General features: G+C 42.1%; 7 protein-coding genes across 12 annotated transcripts in view; 3 read left to right on the forward strand and 4 right to left on the reverse strand.

The window, feature by feature from the left end:
* Nucleotides 1-6,339: 6,339 nt before the first annotated feature.
* Nucleotides 6,340-11,210, reverse strand: LOC131264304 (RNA-binding protein spenito). 4 transcript variants are annotated; one of them, XM_058266591.1, is made up of 4 exons: nucleotides 11,085-11,210; nucleotides 10,132-10,218; nucleotides 7,349-9,982; nucleotides 6,340-7,285 (listed from the first exon to the last, which is right to left on the reverse strand). In XM_058266591.1, exon 3 carries the CDS (start codon nucleotides 9,913-9,915, stop codon nucleotides 7,657-7,659), a length of 2,259 nt encoding a protein of 752 aa, XP_058122574.1. In that variant the 5' UTR covers nucleotides 9,916-9,982; nucleotides 10,132-10,218; nucleotides 11,085-11,210; the 3' UTR covers nucleotides 6,340-7,285; nucleotides 7,349-7,656. The 4 variants fall into 4 exon arrangements, with proteins under 4 accessions (XP_058122574.1, XP_058122576.1, XP_058122572.1 ...); XM_058266593.1 differs by lacking the exon at nucleotides 11,085-11,210 and adding an exon at nucleotides 10,650-11,057; XM_058266589.1 differs by having other exon boundaries at nucleotides 7,349-10,218.
* Nucleotides 11,211-11,474: 264 nt separating this feature from the next.
* On the forward strand, nucleotides 11,475-13,044 carry LOC131264315 (elongation factor Tu). The gene is made up of 2 exons (XM_058266610.1): nucleotides 11,475-11,880; nucleotides 11,967-13,044. The coding sequence occupies exons 1-2, from the start codon at nucleotides 11,532-11,534 to the stop codon at nucleotides 13,019-13,021; spliced, it is 1,404 nt and encodes a 467-aa protein (XP_058122593.1). The 5' UTR covers nucleotides 11,475-11,531; the 3' UTR covers nucleotides 13,022-13,044.
* An 11-nt stretch (nucleotides 13,045-13,055) lies between these two features.
* LOC131264330 (S-methyl-5'-thioadenosine phosphorylase) lies at nucleotides 13,056-14,573 on the reverse strand. The gene is made up of 2 exons (XM_058266631.1): nucleotides 14,348-14,573; nucleotides 13,056-14,271 (listed from the first exon to the last, which is right to left on the reverse strand). Exons 1-2 carry the CDS (start codon nucleotides 14,363-14,365, stop codon nucleotides 13,453-13,455), a joined length of 837 nt encoding a protein of 278 aa, XP_058122614.1. The 5' UTR covers nucleotides 14,366-14,573; the 3' UTR covers nucleotides 13,056-13,452.
* Nucleotides 14,574-14,911: 338 nt separating this feature from the next.
* On the forward strand, nucleotides 14,912-16,826 carry LOC131264336 (transmembrane protein 18). 3 transcript variants are annotated; one of them, XR_009178271.1, is made up of 5 exons: nucleotides 14,912-15,205; nucleotides 15,287-15,404; nucleotides 15,500-15,648; nucleotides 15,719-15,983; nucleotides 16,069-16,826. XR_009178271.1 is itself a non-coding variant. In XM_058266638.1 (4 exons), exons 1-4 carry the CDS (start codon nucleotides 15,143-15,145, stop codon nucleotides 15,833-15,835), a joined length of 447 nt encoding a protein of 148 aa, XP_058122621.1. In that variant the 5' UTR covers nucleotides 14,912-15,142; the 3' UTR covers nucleotides 15,836-16,826. The 3 variants fall into 3 exon arrangements, 1 of the variants encoding a protein (XP_058122621.1); XR_009178272.1 differs by having other exon boundaries at nucleotides 16,098-16,825; XM_058266638.1 differs by having other exon boundaries at nucleotides 15,719-16,826.
* A 29-nt stretch (nucleotides 16,827-16,855) lies between these two features.
* LOC131264293 (uncharacterized) overlaps nucleotides 16,856-26,564 on the reverse strand; it is a 25,570-nt gene continuing 15,861 nt past the window's right edge. The window contains exon 14 of the mRNA XM_058266574.1: nucleotides 16,856-20,699. Coding sequence (XP_058122557.1) covers nucleotides 18,724-20,699 — 1,976 coding nt within the window. The 3' untranslated portion in view covers nucleotides 16,856-18,723. The remainder of the gene's footprint in view (nucleotides 20,700-26,564) is intronic.
* On the reverse strand, nucleotides 22,674-25,342 carry LOC131264331 (protein tamozhennic). The gene is made up of 7 exons (XM_058266632.1): nucleotides 25,275-25,342; nucleotides 24,135-24,909; nucleotides 23,473-23,551; nucleotides 23,283-23,403; nucleotides 23,023-23,202; nucleotides 22,854-22,941; nucleotides 22,674-22,786 (listed from the first exon to the last, which is right to left on the reverse strand). The coding sequence occupies exons 2-7, from the start codon at nucleotides 24,253-24,255 to the stop codon at nucleotides 22,674-22,676; spliced, it is 702 nt and encodes a 233-aa protein (XP_058122615.1). The 5' UTR covers nucleotides 24,256-24,909; nucleotides 25,275-25,342.
* The window catches only part of LOC131264306 (ATP synthase subunit alpha, mitochondrial), a 3,202-nt gene continuing 2,863 nt past the window's right edge, over nucleotides 26,226-26,564 (forward strand). Inside the window, exon 1 of the mRNA XM_058266595.1 lies at nucleotides 26,226-26,398. Coding sequence (XP_058122578.1) covers nucleotides 26,333-26,398 — 66 coding nt within the window. The 5' untranslated portion in view covers nucleotides 26,226-26,332. The remainder of the gene's footprint in view (nucleotides 26,399-26,564) is intronic.

Here is a 26,564-nt window from a genome sequence, read left to right on the forward strand (position 1 = left end):
ACTATCAGCGAACAAAAATCACTAATCGACTTTTTACATTCCTTAACGAGCTTTGGGATTCGAGTAAACCTGTAGTTTTTTTGTTTTCATTTACTTGTTAATAATGTTAAATTAAGTGATGCACGGTTTTGTCAAACAATTACAAAATATTTTATGCACACGACTTGCATTCAATGTTCACCCCGCAATCAATTAAATTTGATACAATGTTTGTAGCGATTGCTTGCTGAACTCAACATTCGGAATAAAAAAGTAGTAGTAAATGCAGTAATATAAAACAGTAAATTTTATCTTAATAGCTATTTACAGACATTATATATTTGGCAATAGGAAAACATCAATAATATTTTTAAACATAGAAACTTGTTATGTTTCACTTTTCTGTTTCGTATCGATGGATACTTTTATGATACGTTGAAAATGTACATTATAAAATAGCTTATACAGTTTGTGTCACCGTTTGCATCCCCATGGGGAGAGAGAAAACAGTCTATTCGCAAACATAAATATTCAATTTAGGAAGTAACCTGAGACGATCATTCTGTAAAGAGTAAATTCATCCCAAAAATAGGTTAAACGGAATGGGAAAAGATTAACTAACCCAGCCAAATAATTCGGCTACAGCGCGCTATTGAAGTCCATCCCATTCGCGTAGATTTTCTCCAAACTTTCAAGAAAAAACCTGCCTTTTCCATTCTTAAATCATCCAACCCTCAAAATAGTTACCTCTGACCATCACCAAAACTACGCAAACACTCCACTCCTTATTTGGGTTAGACATTCTTCTGCATACATTGACACCTGTCGGTGGCCCACAAATCGACTGAAGTGCGCAGATAAGAATATGCCGAAATGTGAGTAACGTGATGCCGACTGCGAAGAAGAGAGGAAGGAGCACTAACCTCTAACTTTCTACCGCCGAATATGGGCGCACATGGCGCACAGAATAGAAAGTTTCTCTGCATGAAGAAATCTTAATGCTGTATGCTGAGCTGACGATGAACTTGCGATCAGGAGAAGGTAAACTACAAGAAAAAAACAAACGGGGTGAAGGACGATCATCTCAGATCGCTGTTCTTAGAAGAAGCTGTAGAAAACGAATGACAAAAAATACTGTGTTGAACCTAAGTTTTCAACAACTTGGTCTAACAATGTTTCTTTGTCGCCCTTGCACAAGTTGTTTATCAACAACAATATATTTTAAATCTTATAGTTATTTTAATCATACCTGTTTCTTTACCTATATTTTTTTTTTGTTTTATCTGCAATACGGAAATATTTGGTTAAGTTTAATAGTCGTAAAATTAAATGATTACTCAAACCGCTATCAATTGATTACAGTTTTATTTGAAAGCTGGAATTATTTTCCCAAAACTACGACAGCCTTGTTACACCTGAAATTCAAAGATTAACGTCAACACTTAACAAGTTGTAGTAGTGTTTACATGTTCGATAAAAGTAGTATTTTAGGTGGCAAAATTAACGCAAAGAGCTCCAAAATAGCATGTGGCAGTGGTGAACCTTGTGAACTAGATTGAAAAAATATGACTATTTCAGATTCGAGCGCCATTAATATCTGAATATCTTCTTCTTTCCTACCTTTAATTCCAGTATTCTTAGTTTTCTGAACGTGAGAGAAATCTTTCATCGAAAATGAAGAAACCGGTTTCGAACGAAAGAATACAACACGAGCACCATGGGATAAGGAAATTCTACTCAATTTCGTTAACTTCGGGGAAACATTTTTTGGTTAGAATCTTTCAAGCAAAATGCAATTAAATTAGTATATTTTAGCGTCGTTTAATGATGATGAAAAACAAGTTTTTTTTTATTTTACTAATTGACAGTTTAATTATTTCGGTTCATAATTACAACCACAATTCATGGTATTGTTCCATTTCATCCTCAGTGGTGTTATTTGGTTAACACATTATCAATGATGCAGTCGTCAATGTTGTCGACTTGCCATTACTATAATGACAGTTATGAACTAAAAGGATCGTTATACACTTTTAAGTTCAGTACAAAACCGTAACAGTTTCAATTTTTTGTAAGATATTATAGCTGATTTAACCTCCGGACTTTATAAAAACTCAGGCGGGACGAGGTTACGCTCAAATGTGTTATCGAAAAAACGCAACAATCGGCAAATTGAGAATAAATTTATGCCCAATCTAATCCATTCCCGGTAGGAATTTTTACCTGAAGAATAAAGATCTATCTTGGGGGTCCGCGACAGCCGAGCGGTAGCGCCGGTTAGAAAATCGGCCCATGAGCGCCGGGGCTCACCACCTCGACGGCGTGGGTTCGAATCCCAACCGAGACCGGACCCTCCCCTGTACGAGAGGACTGACTATCCACGTACAACAGGGAAACAAGTCTCGTAAGCCCTTAACGGGCAGGCATGACCAAGAGGTCGTTACGCCAAGAAGAAGAAGAAGAAGATAAAGATCTAATAGGATCACTGTCAGATGCACCACTTTGGTGAAAATTATGGTCCAGGAGTGAAATTTGACATTTTGGCAAAAATGAATTTTCTTTAATTGTATCGACGGCAAATAAAAAGCCGTTGCGGTCGTCTAGTTTCAAATCAAAACACGTGGTGGTAGCATACTGACCGCTAGAGAGCGCTGAAGCGGAAAATTTGACATTGTATGTGGGCTCACTGGCGTCATCTGGTGGTCGGTGATTTACGATTTTGAAAGAATGACCTTGAAGAACCGTTTCGACCGGTTCGGGGACCAATCAGAAGACGGGGCCGGGTCGTGGCTTCCGAAGGATGAGGAGGGGGCTTCCACGATCAGCTTTTTTCAAAAAGTAGAAGAGTTGGAAAGATCTTGCTCGGAACAAAGTTGTTTGTTTTGAAAAGACCATTCTTTTGAGGGTTCATTTGTCAAAATCAAAACAAATCAAGTAATTTTTTGATAATTCTTAAAAATACTCAAAATTTAAGACAAATATTACTTCCGATTGTTTTAGGCAGTGTGGTTGCTTACATTTCAATGTGGGTGGACTTATTGAAGGGTTGCAGCATTATGGAGTGAAAAAGGGCAACTTCGTAGATTTTAAAGATTTTCTCGAAAAATCACTCACAATCACTTCCAAATTTGGTATTTAACTAGAATAAATCGATTTTTATTTGAAAACAGTGTGATAATTGATCTCCTTTCTAGTGGGCCCAAACTCATGCAATAACCCTATTGTTTTAAATTGATTGAAGAGGTTCCGCGCAGCTGAACACACCAAATATACACTTATGCAGTTACCTGTCAATTCAAATTCTTCCATGCAGTACTAGAGCGCAGTTGTCACTTTTATCTGTTTCTTTCCTTTTCGCACGAAACGAATCAAAACAATGCCACCTTATAATGTAAACATCACAAGTCCAACGCACTCCAACTAAACATGTGCACGTTATACGATAAGCGTACCGAGTTCGTTGCTTAGGTCGATTTCGAAAGATAGAAAAAAAAAACAAATAGACACTGCCACTTCACTGAGCATACAACTGGAATGAAACATGTCCCCCGTTGGGAGTTCACAATGCAATTCAAAACATAAACTATCTCTTCCATTAGACACCATCAACATCCACTTCACCACGAAAACGATTGGAAAACCCCTCACTCCTCTGCCACTTTAAAAGCAAAAACGAATCGATGGAAGTTAAGGCGTGGGAACATACGCCCGTCAGCAAAAGGTAACGTTTGTAAAACCAATTTGAATTGCAATTTTTACAACAAACGCTACATTCTACTTTAGGTACGCAATCCTCGACAGGAAAGTGTAAAGTGTTTTTTCGATAATCTGTGCTAACAAAAGAGCACATATACACACACACATGCCTATCACTTTTCGCAATGGCAGAGGTACACTGCTTCAAAAATGATGGCTAGTTTGGGTTGGGATGCATAACATATCCTAAAAACCTTCCAGTCGGTGTTGCTCTAACGTTTGTAAATTATCTGGTAGCTAACTACCTGTAAACACACGCATACGTAATTCCCAGCGAATTCCACCAACACACCACTAAACACGATTCAAACTCTCCAAAAGATCCTATGAAGCTCACAGCACATCTTGGACAATGTATCGTTCGATACACATTTTCTTCCTTCCTTGGGGAACACCACAAGCACAAATATATAGTTTTTTTAACGGTCGATGAACTATTAACATCGACAAAGCCTCGAGTATTATGCCTGACTGAATAATAGCGTTGGTCCGTTAGAAGTAATCAGTAAGTATATGAAATTACAATGTCTGTATGCATAGAATGCAGTAATCAATCAATTACTTCAATAGAATCTGTTTAAACAAATAATCCACGGTACGAGTCTCCGTAATTATTATATTGAACGAAAATCATACAGGCGACAATTTAACACGGCTTTGGTCATAAATAAAGACTAATTAAGTATGTTATTTATCTTTCCCACTCATTTCAAAATCTGACATAAAAACTGTTGAAGAGCTTCAATATTCAGCTCCATTATTTTTTGCATTTAGGTAAAAGCTTTTGATATTCTGAGGCAACGGGCAAGCAAAACAATTGACTAGAAGAATAAATAACTTTCCCTACTCCACCAATATTAAAACTAGGGCACATTCACGGAGCACTGCACCATTGGTGGAATCGAATGTTCGTATCACAATTCTAAACAAAACAAGATAACTTATCACAACAGCACCTTTCAAACTGAACAGCTTAATTAAAACACTCAAAAACGCAACTTTACCACAATACTGCACGTGGGACAAATAGAAATAATTGTGAGCTCCGGTTAATAATTAATCATGGAAGAACTTTACGCTACGGAACGCTAAATTTACATCAGAATATTGGACAAAATTGAACTCGCGAACTTCACTTACGGTACAAATTTAAAAAGATGACAAAAGCAACGGCAACCTAAACTCGACACTCCAAACAAAACGATAATTGCACAAAACTTTATGCATAATAAACAATTTTAAAGATTTTTTCATATTTCACTGTTCGTGGGGGGCACATTGTTAAAAAATAGATAGCATAAAACAACGATTTCGGATGTATTGAATGTTAAAGATCCCACTGAAAGATATTTGTTCGTGAATAATTTCTGCTGCCACAACTCACATAAACTTCCAGCCGATTTAGACACAGTTTAATCTCAGGACAAAGGAGTCGTTTATGCACAAAAAAGAAATTGCGTAGTTCCCGAATCCAAAACTAATGAACCACTTAACAAACGACTCTAGTCAACAAAACAGGGGCAACTAACTGGTGCTAACGTATAAAAACACCGTCCAGACCGAACTAAAGCACAACTGCACACCGCAAAACATCATAACGCTTTCCGCACAAGCTCACCTCACCAAGTAAACGTATTAGATATTTCTATCTGCCACAAAAGTATCCAACTGAAAGGAATCACGTTGTGAACTAAACCCACACATCGATTAAATCACGACGAACCACACTGCGAAAATGTTTGCCTGGCTTTAACAAATCAAAGGACATGCTTGCTGCTATACGAAATGCATACAATTAGAACATTCGACTGGGCTCACTAAACTACGCAACTCTTTGCCACCAATCGCACATGTTTGATCTTATTTTCTATATTACTATATGTTTACTTTTATTTTCGGTTTATTTCTATGCAGTTACACAACACAATCTAATCGATTGAAATATTAATCTCGCTTGCTATGTTTCTAGCCTTATTTCCATTGCGTGCACACGATCATTTGCCTTCTTTCTACTGATTAAACACTGTTGCATCTTATTTGGATAAATTATTCTTCTCTTATAGTTTGCGTTATTTATTAGTACCATCAATTCGCGACGTATTCTCATATGGATGCATCTTTGTTGCATGTGTAGCAATTGTTGAAACATGTCTTAATGATTTGCAAATAATCACTGATCGTGAGAAGATGAAGAGATAACCACGATTGTTTGCACATAGAGTTACTTTGAATCCATAGATCATAAACACCGTGTTGTTTTCTGTGATGAAGTTCTGGGTAAATTCTTCGATAGAACTGACAAGTTTTCTCTTATTTCGTTTTAGCGCTGCAGATACAATATTGATTTTGATGCTATAAATGTATCCACATGTGTTTCATATATCGTCATAAAAATATTAAATCATTAATTTAAGAACGTTACAGCAGCTTTTCAATTCAATTTCTTTATGGTATGTATTTGCCGTACTTGGTTACGTTTTCCAGTAGTCAGTAGCAGAAAAGTCTATTTATAAATTTTAGAACTTGTAAACATTACGGCATATCAATTGGCCCACCATACACGGTCAAAGTTATTGGTACATTTTCCTCAAGCGATTCGCACACTTCCGCTGAGATATAACTTGTGACTTTTTTATTTAAAAAAAAACTAACTGGTTACAGAATATAATAGTCGAACAGTATACATCATTCAAAATCTGCTTAAAAAGGAATACTGCCCCCTTTGAACTTCCAATGACACATTGACAGAGCTCTGCTAATATTACACACACACACAAGAGCACAAACGCACATACACAATCACGAACGATAGTTGCACCAGCAAATCCTTTTCATGTTTCATGTGTGTTGTTTTTTGTTCTCTCTCTTCTTGATGCACAAGCTAATCGGGCTGCCCGCGAAGGACACACGCACAATACAATGTTGTCATAAAAACACTACAAGAGAACGCCCTAAGTGGATGAAGAAGGAAAAACAATACAGCAGCCAGGGAGAAATGTACTACTAACATTGGTCCTCGTCCTCAAATTCGTTTTACTTTCCGTTAGAATGCGCCATCGCCCTTCTAAACAACCGTTCGTTTTGTTATTACATTTCGTCACAGGCCGGAGGCAAACGGGTACTAGAACTTTCTAGCCTGACGGGTTGTTTTGAAGGACGGTACATTGCACGCCGTGGTTGTATGCTGTGTTTATATGAGGATGATTTTGCCGGTACAGGTCGACGAAGCAGCAGTTGATGTTATTCCTACGCCATCGGCTCGTTCGCGGTGATGATGGTGTAATATGACGATTATGACTGGATGAATGTGTACTTACGGCTCTCGTTATGTGTAGACGGTTTCATTCGAGTTTGTTTCTCGATAGTCAAGCGGGAATCGGCTCAGTTGTGTATGTGGTACTTTCTAATCTTTTGTTATACAAAGATCTTTTCTAACTGGCAGACCGTCAATAAAAGAACAAAATGATCAAAAAAAATTATCTACGTCATAGTCAGCGTAGCACCGAAAACAAAACACCTTCACGACGAGGACGACCTTACGAAGCCTACCCTAAAAATATAAGAAAATGTTAGTAAACTGGAAACAGGAAATAATATCTGGTTTTTTGCTTACCTACAACACTTTACCAAACAAAGCTTGGGTCCAATATGGTGTCCAGATTTTTTTTTTTTTGCAGTGCTCGGGAAAGCGGCTTTTTTCTGCCTACTTGTTTTCGGGTAGAGCGCATTGTCACCTTAATCCATATACACACTCAATACAAGTACACACACCAAAGTTGATGTGTACCCTTCTTCGGAAGAATTGCTTACTTTAACGTACTATAATAAAAACGGCGATGTCCTAGTCAACATGCCGGTCACCTCTGGTAGGTCCTAGTATACGCTGCCATCATCGTCACTGCCCTACACTGTCCCGGTATTTTAGGCAGTGCCACCGCGCACCACCACGATCACCAAGTGGTCCTCCTTCAGTCCTTCCTCGGTGAGATTGTGGCAGGTGCGCTTCAACAGCTCAGTGGAAAACTCACACGGCGGGAACGAATAAAGAACACCGGTGGCCTCGGTGTCCTTGTTAAGCAGCGAGATGACACCGGCCGCCTCCTTTTGCTTCAAGTAGGTGACGAGATTGCGCAGTGGTCGCGTCTGAACGCTCGCATCATCCGAAGACGACACACCGGTAGTTGAGCTGGGGAGTCCGAGGAAGATGGCGTGCGAGGAGGACGATGAGATGCGCTTCTGTACGTCCTCCAGCTTGGGCTGGTCAAGACGCAAACGTTGCGTGATACGCAAATGATGCTTTCCGTCCTCGTCCTTCATCAACCCGTCCACAATGTCCGCGTCGCCATCGGTGAGATGGAATTTGGCGGGGAAGAGCGAACTCTTCAGAATGAGGGCACCCTGCCAGACGGTCGTGGACTTCCGAGCCACTTCCGGTAGTGTGCGGGCGCTAGTCAGGACGCCGTTGCGACGCGAAGATGAGTCGGAATCGGAATCCGCGGGACTGCGGCGTCTGGGTGATCGGGATCGGGATCGATCGATGCCACCGCCTGGTTCACGCGATCCCGAGCGTCGTCGCTGATCATACTCGCCGCCACCCTCTCCTGGTGGACGACGCCATTCTTCTTCCCCTCCTGGACCATGATGCGGTGGTCCGCCCGCACCACCTGTCGGGCGATGTCCTTCATGGTGGAAGCCACCGCGGAAACTGCCTCCGCTGCCACCACCGCGTCCACGGTATCCACCGCTTCCACCGCCGCCACCACCACCGCCACTACCACGCCCGCCACGGAACGAACGAGCCCCGTAGCCTCCGTATGCAGGTGGAACATCATCGTACGGGGCCGCTCCGCCGCCCCCGCCAGCCTCCGGGTACTCGTACTCGGGCACCCGACGATACTCACCACCACCCTCCTCGAACGGACGCTTCTGGAACGGTGGCGCCGTACCGTTGTCCGCAAAATCAATGCGGATGCGCCGATCGGGCGCTCCCAGCGGGAAGCCACGCATTTCCTTCACTGCGGCCGTCGCCGCATCAATCGAGTCGTACAAAATGTACGCCTGCGTGTCGCCCTTTGCGTACTCGATCTTTTTGATCGCGCTGAACCGATCGAACTCGCGCTCGAGCTGCGTCACCGACGTCCAGGCACCGAGGCCGCCAACCCAGATGCGCGTCGTCGGCGTTGCCTTACCGTAGCCGATCTTGCACTGGAACTTGCCAATGTACTGCCCCGACAACTCCACTTTTGCCCGGTGTGCCATGTCGAGCGTCTGGTAGCGTACAAAGGCGAATGCATTGCCCGTTCCCGGTGGCGGCCTCTTAATGTCGATATCCTCTACCAACCCATACTTGCCAAAGATGCGGCGCAGCTCCTCGTCGGAAATGTTTATCTCCAAGTTGCCGGCGAAAAGCGTGCGCGTCGCCAACGGGTCGTCCTCAGGCTGGATATGGTGGAGATAGTTCGGGAATTTGTCCTTCTTGTTTTCTGGTTTTTCGAAGGGAGCCCGGGGTGCCCGCGGTAAATACGGACGGGGCATGTAATGATGATGCGGTGGTCCACCACCACCGCCCGGATGCATATGCGGTGGACCGTGATGATGTAGCGGTGGGCCACGTGGCATGTAATCGTGATGCATCGGTGGACGAAAATCGGGATGGTGCATGCGGCCACCTGGTGGCGGCCCGTAGCCATCGTAAGGATGATGCTCCGGCGGGCGTCTACGATCGGGCGGTGGTACTCCCGGTGAGCGCGCATAATAATGCCGATCATATTCGGGCGGCGTAGCCGAGCGAGGACGGCGGTACGAATCGGACTTGGTCGACTCGTAGACAGGTTCCACCAGAGCTACCTTATCGTGCAGAATGATACGCGACTTGGCGTGCTTTGCCTCTCGTGCATCCTCCGACGTACGGAAGCACACGTAAGCAACCCGCTCGTCCAAATCATGCGACACGCGAATGCTGAAGTCGCCAAACTTTTTGTACTCGCGATAGAGCGTCTCTTTGATGAACTCGTCCGATGCCTTCGGGTGCAGCGCACTAACGCAAAGCACCTTGTACGAGTACCGGTCGCCGCCAGCACTTCCGATGTCAGCCCGGCTTCGCGAGGAGGCGTACTCGTCGCGGTGCGGAGAAGCATAGCGAGCCCGGGGGCTGGGGGAACGGGCCACACGTCGTCGCATTCTGTCTGGGGTCACTCGCTCGTCGGAGCTATCGTCGTATCGTCCAATACTGCCGCGTCGCTTTGATCTAGGTGGAGATTCGCGCGATGCGCTACGTTTCATGTTATGAATCTTCACAGTAATACGATCTCGCTCACTGGACCGAATGCTACTCATGAGCCGTCGCGTCGAAGATTACTTTTGCCAGTTTGATGATTTTATTTTTCTCTTGCTTACCGGGGGGACGTGACGAGCGCGCGCAACACAGAACAAAACGAGTAGGTAACGCGCCAAGGAGCTAATTACTGATATTTACGCTGTCACCTAAAACAAAACATAAAAACATTTCCAATCAGTGATATTGACACACACATGATATTACAATACTGCTTGTGTATAAAACTAAGTTTTTTAAATTGGCTCAAATGCATCCTTGTTGACTTTCAAATATACACCACGGTCGGACGGTCGGCACCTCCACGGTGGACCGACCAGCAAGTGAACACACTACTGCGCATGCTTTGGTGTTGAAACGCTTGATAGTGTGCGTTTACGATGCGCGAAATTCACCACACAGAACAATCGAGGTAAAACTGAATTTCCCTTCTCACCACTCTCGCGCACATCAGGCACCACAAACTACCTCTCCTCATTCCAGTCTTTGACAAATCCTCGGCATTACAAAATGGCGTCGCTTTTTTACTTGGCATGCTTGGTTAAATATTTTTTCTTCTTTTAAATCATGCCGTACTCACCGTTTCGGGATCGTTTTCCCAACTTCAGCACTGACAGTTTTTCTTTAAAAAAAACAAAACTACTAGCAATCGTCCAAAATTGAAACAACTCTCTACATCTGAGCTGAGATACTTTTCTTCGGCACACACATACACATCACCTCATCAGGAGCCATTGTGCTTCATTTAATTACGACTTTTCCAAATTTTCCATTTCTATTACTCCACCATGATTGAGTATGATTGCAATTTATCTTTCCACACTAAATTCAAACAGTTCCACAAAAACTAGAACGAAAAAATCGCCATTGCATACTGCTCACATTTTTTACTTTTTTTGCAAACCAAAATGAAATGCAAATTGATGGGTCACATCTGTACACTGTCCACCAATACACACTCTCTATCAGGGCGAACGAAAACCATTCGAAGAACTAGTAATTTGTTTGTACTCACTCCACGTTATCTTTTTCCACTAGGATTCGTCCACAAAGTTCCAAATAGTTTGCTTCTTTTCCTCCGCACTGCACACAGCAAAATGGCGCTTGCCCTTTGAAATCTGCTTCCGAGCTGCACGACGGTAGAAAAGGGAATGAAAGCGTAGATGTGCCGACTGTCAGCCCGAAGTGGTTCGTTCGTGAAAATTTCTGACGTTACCTGTTGTGGCAACGCGTCTATGCTCGTAGCGGATGCCTTTGCTAGGTACAACAACGTCTCAAACTGCTCTCTAGTGTTAGCATTTACTCAGCAATGCTATCCCGCACGTTCTTCTCGATTCATGTGAACTGTACTTACCCGGCATTGACAAAATCAAAACAGTGATCCTTTTTTCCTTTTAGTGATTCCGATGGCCTGGAAAATCGAAAATAATTTTTGAAATACCTATTTTCCTGCTTTGGTTACATGATGGTTTTCTGTAAAATGTCATTTCTTTTTGGAAAAATCGTCAGTCGATACAGAGTGACTCATTTAGTAAAAAACTACGTTACTGTCTGGACCGATGCATATCCAAGAGTTGCATCACATGCTTGCTGGGATAAATACAATTACGTAGGGTTGCTCCCACAAAGAACGTTGAGTTCGGTACAAGAAACGAAAAAAGACGAACATTGTAATGTTGGGACCATCGGGCACGTGGATCATGGTAAAACTACACTCACGGCCGCAATTACCAAGGTGCTATCGCAGGATGGCACAACCAGCTACGTTTCGTATGATCAAATCGACCGCGCACCAGAGGAAAAGGCCAGAGGTTAGTAGAATTGTTTGTTAAGTAAACCCGGGTTTTGGTGAAGTTATCTTTGTTAATATTTTGCTGTTTAAATCACAATTGTTCAGGAATAACAATAAATGCAGCCCACATCGGTTACAAAACGGAAAAACGACACTATGCACACACTGACTGTCCGGGGCATGCTGATTACGTCAAAAACATGATATCCGGAGCGTCCCAGATGGATGGTGCCATACTAGTCGTGGCAGCCACCGATGGTCAGATGCCGCAAACCCGGGAACACTTACTGTTAGCGCGCCAGGTCGGCGTTAGCAAAATAGTAGTGTTCATCAACAAAGCCGACCAGGTCGACGATGAAGTGCTGGAGTTGGTGGAAATTGAACTGCGTGAACTGTTGTCCGACTTCGGCTTCGATGGAGTGGAAAGTCCCATCGTTGTAGGCTCGGCACTGCTTGCTTTGCAAGGTGACCAGTCGGCACTTGGTGAACCTTCAATTCGGAAACTGCTGGACGCAATCGATTCGTACATTCCGACACCGACGAGAGACCTGACGTCTCCGTTTTTGCTTCCGATCGACAATGCGTTTACCGTACCCGGTCGGGGCACGGTCGTAGTCGGAACATTGGCCCGAGGGATAATGAAGAAAAATGAGGAAGCCGAACTGCTTGGTTTCGACGAGGAAATTCGCACCACCATCGGAGGTATGCAGGTGTTCAAAAAAGACGTCGGCGAAGCAAAGGCCGGTGACAATATTGGGGCACTGCTCCGGGGTGTAAAGCTACAGTCTGTCCAACGAGGGATGCTCCTTTGTGCCGCTGGAAGTGAGAGAGTTTCGAATCACTTTGAAGCATCGATGTATTTGCTGGCTAAAAACGAGGGTGGCCGTTCCAAACCGCTTACCTCCAAGTACATTCAGCAGCTGTTCAGCAAAACTTGGAATGTACCCTGTCGAGTAGATCTTGTAGGACAGGACATGCTGATGCCCGGTGACCACGGTGCTATTAAATTAACATTGCTCAGGAAAATGGTCATGTCTTGCGCTCAGTCATTTACGGTAAGAGAGAACGGCAAAACGGTGGCAACTGGTTTAATTACCAAAGTGCTTAGCCCTGTAAACTTACCACAAAAGAAGCTAATCAAGCTGGAGCTCGAAAATTGATTACAATAAAGAAAAGGAGTTACCGACCAATATATGCGTGTACAAATGGTTTATTATTTGAAATCTTCACAAGAATAAATGCTTCCCACCATTTGAAGTAAGATATTTTAATGTTTGGTGCTCAAAATAGGGTCATATTGCTTCTGAAAAGTAGTAGCACAGTTTGCTCATTAGAGTACTCGTAAACACGCCGGTCTACACACATGGCAAGGAAAGAATACAATTGACTAGGCAGATGATTGTTTTGTTCCTCACCCTATCCAGCTACATGAAATTTGCTTTTTTTGTACCACTCCTTAACACTGAGATACGTGCGTTTGCGTTAGTCTACCGGTATTGTTCAGTCCTCGCTATTCAATGTCTACAGCGTTATAGAGGTGACTGACAAGATTGCTTGAATCTCGTTTGCATTTTGTTTCTCATGCTTTCGTTTAGTTGGAATGTGGTAGCATTATACTAGTGTTGACCGTCTTCGCTAGCTCCTCGATTGTCTCTGTCCAATCCAGTGCGGCTATCTTCGGTATAGCATTGGTAATCAATTCCGTTACTTTGGTAACGTTCTTCTTGAACGTTGCCATAACATCCTTCACGTTTACATCTTCGCCCGCTTCTCTCCAGCAGTCGTAATCGGTTGCCATGGCAATAGCAGCATAGCAGAGGCCCGCTTCCTTTGCCAGCACCACTTCCGGAACAAGCGTCATGTTCACCAGATCGGAACCCCACTGGCGAAAAAGGTTGCTTTCGCCTTTGCTCGAAAATCGTGGCCCTTCAATTGTCACAACAGTTCCTTTCGGGTGCACTGCAAGCCCGATGCCGTTGGCCGTTTCGATAAGCACGTCGCGCGTACGATTACAGAACGCCGGTTCCATCGGTATATGGCAGACTCCTACCAGCAGTTCATTGCCATCGTAGAACGTCTGTACCCGTTTCGTGGTACGATCGATAAAATTATCCGGAATAATGATATCACCCGGATGAATTTCTTCCTTCAAAGATCCCGTAGCCGTTGACACAATCACATGCGTGCAGCCCAGGGTCTTCAGGGCCCAAATGTTAGCCCGGTAGTTAACATTGGATGGCATGATGGAATGGTTCCTTCCGTGCCGTGCTAGCAGAACGCAGTCAACCCCGGCTATTTTGCCCTCAATCAGCACATCCGAGGGAATACCGAAGTGTGTGTTAACCACGCGTTCTGTACGGTTTTCTATTATTTGACTGTCGTCAAGTCCTGATCCACCGATGATTCCGATCTGAGGGAAGCATATTACAAATCAACCATTAAAGAAAAATTACCGGCTGCTTCATTTCCACTGGCCATTTCTTTACCTTTACTTTAGAACCCATTCTATTTGTAGTAGAATAACTAGATAACCTTCAGAAAAAAGCACTCTTCCTGGTCAGTTGCAATAAAGTTAACCTTCCCTTCAATCTCGCGCCTGATGGTACAAGTTTATTCTAATCTTATCAGCGTACTACGCGCAGTTGTAGATTGATTCTCGAGTGTGAAAAATCTTTTCGTTCACAGAAACTAGAATGTTACTCGCTTCTTTTACTTCCCTCTCTTTTTTACAACAAAAAAGCCGGCCATTGACTATTGAAGCATGACAGTTCGGTTAAATAATGCATGGAGAAATCTAGGTTGCTGCACACATTTTATTGCTACCAATTTAGATTCCCAATGGGGAGCTGTTTCATGTTTTTCCATAAATACACATAAAACACAGTGAAATAGATGGAAACCCTCATCCTTCCATTTCTAACTGTAGGAAATAAACTTTAAATATCTTTACTTTTTGTTATTCTGAAAACCAGATGTCAACATAAGGGTGAAGGTTAACCTGATCAGGATGTTCGTTGTTTAATCATCTTCGCCTCCCTGTGTGCTAGAAAGAATGAGAAGTAGGAACGTAAACAGGTAGAATTTCAACTACAATTAATACTTTCCTTCTTATGTTTTACTGTTTCTGCTCTCAAGGCCACCAGAAGGGAATTGTGATAATTTTTCGATATTCGTGTTTATTATAAATCCTCTCGGTGAAACTAGAAAAAGTGCAATATTTATTCTTGCGATACCTGTTAGTCTAGCTGATTCGTCACAGAAACATAACATAGTTTTCAGACATGGTTGAACCAAATTGGATAGAAATCAACGAAATTAAAGGATTCGTAACATTTCTAGCAAGTGTAAGTAAGCCCGAACATTGGACTCGGTTGGTTCGAGGATAAACAATTTTGGGGAATATTTTCTTTGTTCTTACACTGCAGATCGATTGGTACGATCCATGGTTGATTGGACTGATAGCCTTCCATGTGTGCATCACCTCAACGGCATTGCTGACGAGAAACTGTGGCAACTTTCAGGTGTTTTTATTTTTTGTACTGTGTAAGCATACCCGGTTTCTATCGTCATCGGTCAGTTCGATTCGATTAATTGCCATATGTACGTTTTTCACATTTATTTCTCCGCCATCGGTAAAGTACTGCTGGTGTACTTCTCCGAAAGCATCAACGAGTACGCGGCGATCAATTGGAGGATTTTCTCAAAGCAGCAGTACTTCGACGATAAAGGACTTTTTATATCCGTTGTATTTTCCGTGCCAATTTTACTAAACTGCATGCTGATGGTAGTGAGTATTACTGTCAGGTTTAAACTATTACTACCTTCATATTACATCGATACCATCGTTGTCCTTCCAGGGAAGCTGGCTATATCAATCGACACAGCTGATGACCCGCCTAAAAACAGCCCAACTCAAGCAACAAATCCGACAGTCCAACAGCAGATTACGGTTAACCGACGAGAAAGACGAGTGAAACCCGTCGTATTTTCCAGTGGTTTCGGTTTAATTGAAAACAAAACGTTGAAAAACATACCCATTTTTAACAAATGCTGTGGGACGATTGGAGATAGTGAATCTTGGTTTTACGCTTGAAAGCATCGAAGATCGTAAACGCAAATAAGGTACGCTTAAAGATCATTTCTTTTATCCCAGGGCACATTTATATGCTCTATGTTAAAATTAAAAAAATTGCTGCCAATCAAATAGGAACTTTCTTTACAATCTTTGTGTTTCAGGTTTAAAAAAAAACAAAGTTTCAAATTTAATTACAATCATTACTTCCACAAATATAAATGGATGCTTGAGAAGCTTGCACGATCCCATAGGGACATAGAAAACCGGTCTCGCACACACATTTCGAATAGCTCAGCGTGGTGCGGATGGACAACACTATTTTGGTGGTAGAGAAACTATTGAACATATTTGTTGGGTGCAACACATAAACGATTATGTAAAAAACAAAAACAGAACTAGATCGAGCAAGCCCGCAGACGTATCCTAGTCAAATAGAATGGGTGAGTAAAGCTTTGTTTGATAGCACGATATTGAGTATTAGAAGATTATAAGCTTCGAGTTATAATTCCAATTCGATGACAAAAATTCAAACTGTGCCACGTTATTGCGTTGGTACTACTCGGATTACCTTTTCATAATACACAAAGCTTGTACACCAGGAGCATATTCCGCCCGCGCTGACAACTTGATAGCTAAAGATAACAGACTTCTTGTATCCATCACACGTCGTGTAGCTCTTTCGTTTCACGGCATTAAACCAGCGATATTTCCAACAATAATCATGAGGAAATTGGTAAAATAACTCATTCGTGTTTAGTGATATGTACATAGCGCATAGCAGCAAACACCTGCGAGGAAAGAACTAAAAACCACAGAATAAAGAGAATTATTATTTTAAATAGGTTGTTTCATAAGTGTTTTTTGAATGCGCTGAATGCGAAAATTATTATTTTGTTTAAATAACAACAACCGGGGATGTATCAACAGCAAACAAAGAAATGGATCATTTTGTTTTATTAAAATCTATAATAAGCGAAACAGTTTCACCCTTCTTTCTAATCCGAAATTCATAATTCAACTTCAGATTATCCTTCCTTCAGATATTCCTTTTATGCATTCTTGGAGAGCACAAAGTTTTAATTATACGATCTTTTAGAGTTACTTTTAGCGACTTGGTTGGTATTAGTTTAAGTTGCGATCTGGTTTGTAGGATTTTCCTTCACAGTTTTTGTCCATAGTCGCTTGATAGTTAAGAAATTTGCTACAAAATGTAGAAATAGAATATTATATAATATCTATTTGCATTGTTTCACTTTTTCCCGTACCCTTGTTGTTTCGGCTCTGGGTATCTTCGTCGTCCATATGCGATTCTCGTTCTACCAGTAAATATTAATCCAATTTTCATCCTGTGTTTTATAACATCGACGACAAACTAAAAAATAGTTTTCTAATTAAATATAGTAGTGTATAACAATCGTTTGGATGTACAATCAATATATTATTTTTGCTTGTTGTTTGATTTGAATCAAATCGCCAATTACTTCAGCTATTCTAGCCGTTTTATTCATGGTTCCCTGCTTCTGCTCGTATCTGACTAGTATCTGCTTTCCGGGTCGGACTCCAAATTAACTCGACCTAACAAGAGCGCAGTAATCGTTTGTCCTACTATCATTTCGATCTTTCCCGTCTCCCGTTAAAGAAGTAATAACTATTTTAATATAATTTGGTTGTATTTTTCAATGTCAAAAAACAATACGATGCGTGTACCGCGGTACCATTCGCCCATTTTTTTATTCTTCCATCCGTTTACACCGATGGCCTCGAAACCCGCAGAACAAACCCATTTAGGAAGTTATGAAATTGCAAAACACGATTGTCGATCCCAACTTTCTTTTAATGTCTGTTTTTATCAAAGTGATTGGTTTTCTTACAACATCCATCTTCCAAAAATCGGTACTCATAGTCGCTTTTCCCCGGTACTCATCTTCCCTGGAAATGGAGTCAGGTGAATCTTTGAGCAACGATCCGCTTTTGTGTTATATATATATATATTTTTTTTTTAAAGCTCCTCTCACTTTCTCGTTCTACTATCTTCCGAAATATGGTTTGACCAATCGACCCGTTTTATGTTTTTTTTTTTAATTTTATTTTAACGTTTTAAGATGATGTATGAACTATATTTGTATGTATATTATTGACCAAAATCCAAATGATTTCCAATCGCGCATCAATAGCTCGGCGAGCAGTTCTTGATCCACCAAACACCGCTTATGGTAACTGTCCTTTGCTTTATTTTGTTTTTCTACTTCATTGAAGCTAGGAAAATGTGGTGGAAAAGTAACCCAATACTACTGCGGTGAAAGTAAAACGATTTTTTTCTGCAGACTAAGGTGTAGAGTTTTGAATAATAACAATTTGTATCTAATTCTTTAAGTTAGTTTAAACAAGTTATTAAATTATTGGACCTTCCTTTTTCGGCCAAGTGCACAAGTCAACAACGCAAGTGAAGTAAAATAATCATGTAATATGGCCATCAAGGCAAAGAGGGTCGCCATAAAGACGAAGGATTAAGAAGTAAACATTCCAAGAATAGTTAGAAACATGGGAGATCGAAACACAGGTTAACATACATAAAAACTCTCTCTCTCTCTCTCTCTCTCTCTCTCTCTCTCTCTTTCTCTCTCGCTCTCTCTTTCTCTCTCTAAATCAATGGCAACCTTATCTAGTTCCACCATAACGGAAGGTCTGTTTTCCCCTTCCCCCACCCTCTCTCGCTGCCTCTGCTTGCTTTCCTATCCATTGTGGAATTCCCATTCTTACCGTGAACGCGCAAACACATACACCCATTTAAACACAGGTTGCCGTTCCATTGCTAGCGTTGGCTCCGTCGAGCCGGAAGTCGCGGCTCTTCGAGCACATATCACAGATGCGTTTGCCATCCGGGTTAAGAAAGGTACAGAAATTGCAATTCCATTCGCTGCTTAACGTCGCCCCGGTGGTCGGTATTGACGTCGGCGAGGGATTGATGATCGTGACCGCACCGGTGTCGAAGGTGGCCGTTTTCTTCTTCTGTCCCAGGGTCGTCGTTGTAGTCGTGGCCGTTGACATTGATGATGCCGACGGTGTTGCCTGATGAGGGTGATGATGATTGACCAAAATTCCTGTGGTGGTGGTATTATTATTGCTTTCTTTGGGTGGTACGGATGTCGATGATCCGGGGGGACCAGCTGCTAGGGCGGTCGTTTGCTTTTTGGTGACCGAATTTCTTCTGCTGCTTGTCGACCCGGTCGCAACAGCTTGCGGATGCTGATCCAATCCGAGCAGATCTTCCCCGGAGTGTTGTCGGGATGAGATGGATGTTTTGGCCATTTTTTGCACTAAAGAACCACCACTACCTGCCGGTCCTCCGCCGGCCGAAGACTGTCGCTCGTGTTTCCGCTCTGGTTTAATTGTCGCGTTTGAAGCGGTACTCCCCGATTGGCGCACAATTCCGTCCACCTTATCTGCAGCCTTCGCTTTCATTGCCTTAAGCTTCTCGTTCTGACCGCGACGCAGGGTGCTGCCGCCACTGGTCGATTCTCTTCGGCTACCCCCGTTAGGGTCATTCTCCGGAACCTTAGCACGGGGTCGTCGAAGGGCAGCCATATCCTCTTCCTCTACTCCCTGTCGTTCGACACCAAGCTCGTCGGTGAAAAAGTCGCCCCGCTCGCCTAAATCCTTCGAGTAGCCCTGCTTTTGAAGATTTTCGTAGACGAAATTCCATGAATCGTAGCACCCAATGCCGTCCTGATTCTTGCGACGATTCACACTGCTCGGTTCATGCTGCAACTGCTGTTGCTGTTGCTCGTCCTCGTAGCTATCAAAGTCCGACTGGCGAGAATTGCGCGATGTCTGATGGTGCAAGTGGTGGTGATGATGATGATGATGATGACCGCTGTACTCCTTCTGGTTGTTTCGCTCGACCAATGCTTCCGGAAGCATGTCACTCTCGTAGTCAATCAGTAACTCCGCGTTTTTGTGGTACCGATCAAGCTTTTTGCCACCACCGCCGACCGATTTCTGCTCGCTGCCATATCGTAAACCGGTTCCTGAAGACGACTGCGGTACGTCGTAGTCATTGTAGATTTTTTTCTTACTACTCAAAATTGACGCTCCCGGTTGGGGTGCGCTCGGATAGGCCGTTTGGGTGGCCATCGACGACGAACTAGTATCATAGCTCGATGAGCCAAGATGTTGCTTAGTACCAGACGGCACCTTCGATGGATCCGGCATGTAGTAAGATGGGTGCATTTGTTCATGGTAGGCAGAAAACAGAGGGTGTCCCACGAACGAACCTCCATTCAAAGCCGCATGTCGGTAGCAACCACCGCCTTCCATAAGGTTGCCGTTCTGCTTCATTTCCGCACCGCCAACTCCGTTCATCATGCCATACATCGCGTCGGCCACCGACCCCGCCGCCATCGTCGGGAAATTCGACATCGGATTATAGCGACCATTGGTGCCTGGAACGTTATTATAAGGGTGGAGATTGTTAACGAAAACTCCACCACCACCGGGTCCACCGCCTCGTCCTCCACCTCCTCCTCCAACAGCACACATTTCATTAAGAGTTTCCTCGTATGGTGCTACCGGTGCAAAGTGACCGCCGTACATCGTATTTGGCGTAAAATGGTACGGTTGGTCGATCGAATGTCTTTGCATGCACCCTACGTTCATGCCGTACATTGGGGTTGCAGCAGCAGCAGCAGATGCGGTAGAAGCGGAACTTGCATCCTGATAGTGATCGAGCGACTTCGAATGAGGCATTGTTCCGAGGTTAGGCGCTACTGACGTACCGTGGCCACCTGAGCTCGTCGATTGGAAACTACTGGGATGAAGGTGATGATGATGGTGGTGATGCGGGACATGTTGCGATTGATGTTGAGAATGATACAGTCCACCGTATGCATTTGTTGGCACTTGTTGGTGCTGCTGTTGTTGATGATGATGTAGTTGTTGTTGCTGTTGCTGCTGGTGCTGGTGCTGTTGTTGTTGTTGTTGTTGTTGTTGTTGTTGTTGTTGTTGTTGTTGTTGCTGTTGCTGCTGCTGCTGCTGCTGCTGTTGCTGATGATGTTGATGCTGCTGACTATGAATACTACAGGGTGCGGCAACAGCACTATTATACAGCTGACTACTACCAACTGCAACACCATTTCCACCACCACCACCACCACCACCACCACCACAGTAAGGCGCGGGTGGCGGCGGTGGTGGTACCTGTTGCTGCAGTAGGCTTTGCATATGGAACTGATACGAATTGCATGAACCGCAGGCGCTACTACTAGCAGGCGCTAAAGGAGGCGCACTATGACTGTTATTATTTATATTATTGCCGTACAACGTCGTGTCTGGTTTGGGAAGAGAAGATTAGAACGAAAGAGAGTAAAACAATAGAGTGAGGCCCATATCGGTCGCGAAACGAAAAACAACCCGATTCTGGAATATCCCAATTGTTAGAAGATCAGCACAACAATAAAGAATCATAAACACACGGGATCGTACTCTGTAACACGTGTTTGTTTTAGAATGCAGATTTAGGGAGTTGGAGGGTGGAAGGATGGTCGGTATTGTTTGACAGACCCACGGCCATATGAACCAGCAGGACATATCGGCAACAAGATACACTTCAGGATGGGAAAAATACATACAGGATGGATTATGCAAGAGGATATTTATTCGTATGTTGAAAATTTTTATCACGTCTATTGGATTTCTGATCAAGTCATGTGCTCATAGATGCTCACAAAAGTCGCTAGAATCTTGTCAGTAATAACGAAACATGCAAGTGTGTAAAAGAAGTAGAAATGATACAACTCAACAATAGAATCATCACTTATGTGAATTGGAATCGAAACATTTCTCTAACGTAAAGAGATATTCCTGGTTTAGCCATGACGCCTATCATTCTTACTTTCCTATCCCTACTTTAAATAACGACCATAAATAACGAGTATATTATTGCAGATTTAATCCAATATTAGCGAGACAATAATTTCGAATTTCAGAATTGATAACGATGCTACATTTGATTGGATTCGATAACACTTAACTATTGTAAAAGTGACTGATTGTTTTCCATGAAATTCCATGTACATATTAAATAAAAATATACTAAATACTATCTCAGTAAAGCAGATTACAATCAAACCTTTGTTTAGTCATTTCGTAAGAGATAAAGGTTTCAGTGTACGAAATCTAGCTGCACGAATTTGATATTTCTAAAATATTTCCTATTGTCACCTAATGATTCTACTAGCTTATACATTTTTCAACTGGTTAATTTGATATATTATCGTGGATTACACAAGCAAATTGACCATCATTCGGTTCTAGACCAAAAACTATACAAAAATGTAAAAAAATAGTGTGACAATTATTTGAGCCATTTTCTCAGGGGCTGAAGGGGTTAAGCACTGACTGTGAAGGGGTTAAGTACTGTTTCGCAAAGACACGAAATTGCAAGTAATGGAATGTGTTTCAAGCTCTACCTCAGTGGAATTGTCGACGATGTTTATGAAGCTTTGAAAAACTCGATTTATACCCGTATGCATCCGACTTATAAATGAATCCACCATAAATATGAATAAAGTAATGAAAAAACGTAAATATTTAAGCATAAGGCAGCAAGCGTACGATTAACTCGTTCGGGTATTTATGAATTAGGATAAAGGAGTACAAAAATATAAACATGCCTTCACTATCATGCGAATGTATAATTGATGTTAGTGGTTCAGAAACTACAAGTGAAGAAAGAAATATTAATGTACGACGGTACGCTGAAATATACCTTTCAATTTAGCTTGGTGGAGTTTATTGTGATGTTTTTCCTGTATTAGTTGCGCCATCTGCTTAACAGTTTGCATAACATCAGCTAAAATGAAAGATGAAGAGCATTAAAAAACACAAAATATCTTTCAACGAAACCAAACTTTAGTTACCGGCATGAAAGCTCCGGAAGTTATAAATATCAATCCAGTCAACCGATAATCGCAATGCCGTAAATTCGTTATAGATCCGTTTCATCATCTGTGGAAAGTGAAAAGATAGTGCAATCGTGTATACAGATCTGCATTATTTAAACATCACATGTAATAACCATTTAGTTACCTGGCATTCAACGTACGCCGTGATAGCATCGCGCGCAACATTCATCACCTGATCCGGACAAATGGGTCCTTCGAGAACGAGGGTTCGATTTGTCATCAGCTGGTAGCCCATGGCTTGGAACAGTTTCTCCGCGTTCAACAGGTTAGAAGCAATTTCGTGTTGATAGAAGCCGGAATACATCTGTTTCGAGAGCCCCATATAAGGACGAAGGATATGAAAAAGTTGTTCCGAAGAAACATATTATGATGACATTGTCTTACTTTTATCACTTTATATTCTTTCCGCCATGGTTTCACAAACAGATTGTTTGCGTACTGGCTGACGGCCTCGAATCCGATCGATGCTTTGTAGGCGGTAAACCCATCCAAACAGGCTACGGAACTAAAACGACGTAGAAAAATATGTTTCAAAAAGGTTGAACTAAGTATGAGAACCCTTTCCAAAATTTACCTGTCAAAGACATATTTCGTGTCATTTAGAAAGAATTTCTCTTTTGGAGACACCTTGCCAAGACGATTTTCTATCAATTCTGAAATAGAAGCAGAGTAGTAGTTTTGCAGTAACATACATGGTTCTATAACCACTACAATGTGTCGCACAGTTGATTGAATGCTAATAATGAGGTAAAAAGGAATGAATCACATACAATTTTTTTATATGCCGAGCTGCATTTCGAGAGAGTGGACACAGTAGATAACTCATCTAATCTCGTACCTTCAACCATTAGTTCTTAAAGAAAATTTAACTAAAGCGGTTTGACTTATAATTTGAATTCCGGTGGTTAATTCTGCCTCACCCACTTTTAATCAATTAATTCAAAACAAATTTAATGTTCCTAGTCCTGGTAATACTATCGAACAAACAATTTTCCTCCAGTAAGTGAGATGTATTAACAGCACTTACAACGATTTATAATGAGACTTTTTTCAAATTAATAATTATCCGTCGTAAGCCGTGTTAGTATGTCCATCGTAGCTACATTATAAATACGGGTTTCGCGTAGCCAAAGGGTTTAAAGTAAGGTATGTTACAAAACAGGTTTCCTTAAATATTCCCGCATCAGAGAAGACTGTGCGGCACTGAGTCATCGTTATAGTGCACCACGTTCTTACCTTCTAGGTCACGCCGCAGTTGAATTTTTTGCATCGATTCTTCCGACTCGAGGTATTTCCAGTGATTCTCTAGTATCTGTTCCCAGAGCTCATCGTGTATTTTATTCGTAGTATAAGCCATCCTCCGTGTTGGTGGAGCTCGTGCAAATGCCAAACGAAGAATACTGGGCTCTGTTCTCTTGCTGTTTTATCGGCTTAGCAAAGTAGGAAGCAGTGGAAGGTTCCCTTTAGGTTATATTCTGCTGCACTTCCCTATAGTACGATCAGGTCGAACAGCTTACATCAAATTACATTGTTTCGTTCCAGCTATCTGAGTTTGATTTTTGTCACTAATTCGCTTCGTGCCACTTCCGTAACGAAAACGGTCGGGTTTTCTATTCTGCTCTCCAAGGTGTCTGTGGTTTTATAAATCAGGACAAACTAAAAATTGATCCACCTTGCCAAACTGCGGCACAACGACACACACCTCGATATAAATATAGTCAACGGGCAGCAGTAGCGCACACGAGAACCACACAAAAAAAATGCCGAATTTCTATTAAAAGATCTGCATAGCTAGCTCCGTTCGTCATTATCCTTCAGCAGGCATTTGCGCTTACTTTCCTCGGGAAAGATGATGTGTCAGGTGCTTTGTTGTTGTTTCTGCTGATGACTAGATTCACCAGATTGCTTTGGCCATTTTCACTGATGCATCAATTTCTTAGATTGCACATTTTACACCGTACATCTAATCTGATAAGCGAACCAGCTGAGCCGCTGTTGAATTTTTCGCCCACTGTAAAACAGATAGCACAAATCTATATTCAACTGTAGGATTGGGCCAAGAGCAAGAAAACTAGCAATAAGAAACGACTGGTCACTTCCGTCAACAGTACAGGTTTCGGTGGTATTGAATGACTTTAATATTATCATGGCACATAATAATACAAACGACGCAAAATTTCCAGCTTTATCTTTATATCACAATGATATCAAATGAAAGATTGCTTTCCTTCACCAGTTGTCCGGAACTATGTTTTCCTCCCTGATAGACAGCTATTTCCGAAAAACCCGTTTTGAAATCCACACAATCGATGGAGTTTCTAGGCTGACCAACATTTAACGGGTTAGGATGCTATGGCTACACCGTCAAAAATGTACAATCACCGATTTAATAGCGCACTGCACAATTTTCAAATCCCGATGTTATGTTCGCTGTTGCAAGGAATATTTCTTCAGTTTTTTTTTCATTCTGTCACTTTTTTTCTCTTTGGCTGTCAATGGACTCAAGAACAACATAACAAACACTGAAAATTTTGCTATAATTTCAACGAAACAATATTCACATCATGAAACAATAAGAGACTTTGGAAAAAGGCTAGATATTATAGATACGTCGTCGTACTCAGCAGAAGCCGATTCCTAATTAAAGACACAATAATAGCAATAACATAAAATCATTTGGTTAAAAAAATTGGTCAAAAATTATTTCAATTTCTCGTACAAGTCGGTGTGTACGAGACGATAGTATTTGTGAGATAATATATAATGGAAATCTAACAAAAATTAAAGCAGCTTCTCAATATTGGACACCTTTCCAAAGAATAAATTAATCTGTTTATGGTATTTCCTATGTTAAACTGCTATTTCAAATAAAGTGTGCGTTTTTCAGGCGTTCGCGAAGAGGAAAAACGTATGTCACATCCAAATATGCGTTCGACTGGAGGTACCGAACATCCGGCATTCTGACATTTGACAGTGAATCATTTAAAATTGAACTAAATCGAGGAACTGAGTGCACAGTTGAAAAGTTGTCAAACCATTTAGTCAGTCGGTTTTGAAATTATTTTGCTAAGTTCGCTAAAACACTATGTTTGGGACTTTCTATTTGAGGCATTTGTTAAATGATATGAATAAACAGAATTTATTTTTTTGAGAGAGATGTGTTTAAAAGACTTCACCGAATAAATAGACTTGTCAAACTTATATTTTTGTAAGGAATTGCCTTGATGGAACGGTTTGAAGAACTGTTCCCAACCAAACTGAACCCATGGGTTCGCTCGGTGTTGCAAACCCTCGTCATTATTCGTACGATACTCCTCCGACCCTTACTAAGCGCAGTCCGTGCGAAGAAGTGAAGGAACGATTATCCAACGACATCCGTGGTACTTTAGGCCCGCAAGAATCATTTAACACCCAGCAGCTGCAAACAAAATAAGATGTCGATGATTTCTGCCCGTTTGGCGGCTTCGGTGGCCCGCAGCCTGCCCAGAACCGCTAGCCAGGTGAGCAAAATTATTCACCAAAAATTTCCACAGCAGAATTTGCCGACCGACCTCCCCCATCTTTGCCCGAATACGAGCCGCACGGCAAATTGTCCTTATCGATTGGCGAGTGTTTGAAAAATGGTGACATAACTAGGCGGCTTGACTTTTTGGGGCGATTTCTTCC

This window comes from Anopheles coustani, chromosome 2 (assembly GCF_943734705.1).
Source record: "Anopheles coustani chromosome 2, idAnoCousDA_361_x.2, whole genome shotgun sequence".
NCBI classification, from domain to species: domain Eukaryota; kingdom Metazoa; phylum Arthropoda; class Insecta; order Diptera; family Culicidae; genus Anopheles; species Anopheles coustani.

Coding starts and splice junctions, on each gene's coding strand:
- LOC131264304 (XM_058266589.1), bottom strand. CDS start 10,071: ATGAGTAGCATTCGGTCCAGTGAGCGAGATCGTATTACTGTGAAGATT.
- LOC131264336 (XM_058266638.1), top strand. CDS start 15,143: ATGGTTGAACCAAATTGGATAGAAATCAACGAAATTAAAGGATTCGTA. Junction 15,206..15,286: donor TCGTAACATTTCTAGCAAGT/GTAAGTAAGCCC, acceptor CTTACACTGCAG/ATCGATTGGTACGATCCATG. Junction 15,405..15,499: donor GTTTTTATTTTTTGTACTGT/GTAAGCATACCC, acceptor CCATCGGTAAAG/TACTGCTGGTGTACTTCTCC.
- LOC131264331 (XM_058266632.1), bottom strand. CDS start 24,255: ATGGCTTATACTACGAATAAAATACACGATGAGCTCTGGGAACAGATA. Junction 23,552..24,134: donor ACTGCGGCGTGACCTAGAAG/GTAAGAACGTGG, acceptor CTTCTATTTCAG/AATTGATAGAAAATCGTCTT. Junction 23,404..23,472: donor ACGAAATATGTCTTTGACAG/GTAAATTTTGGA, acceptor ACGTCGTTTTAG/TTCCGTAGCCTGTTTGGATG.
- LOC131264315 (XM_058266610.1), top strand. CDS start 11,532: ATGATGGTTTTCTGTAAAATGTCATTTCTTTTTGGAAAAATCGTCAGT. Junction 11,881..11,966: donor ACCAGAGGAAAAGGCCAGAG/GTTAGTAGAATT, acceptor ACAATTGTTCAG/GAATAACAATAAATGCAGCC.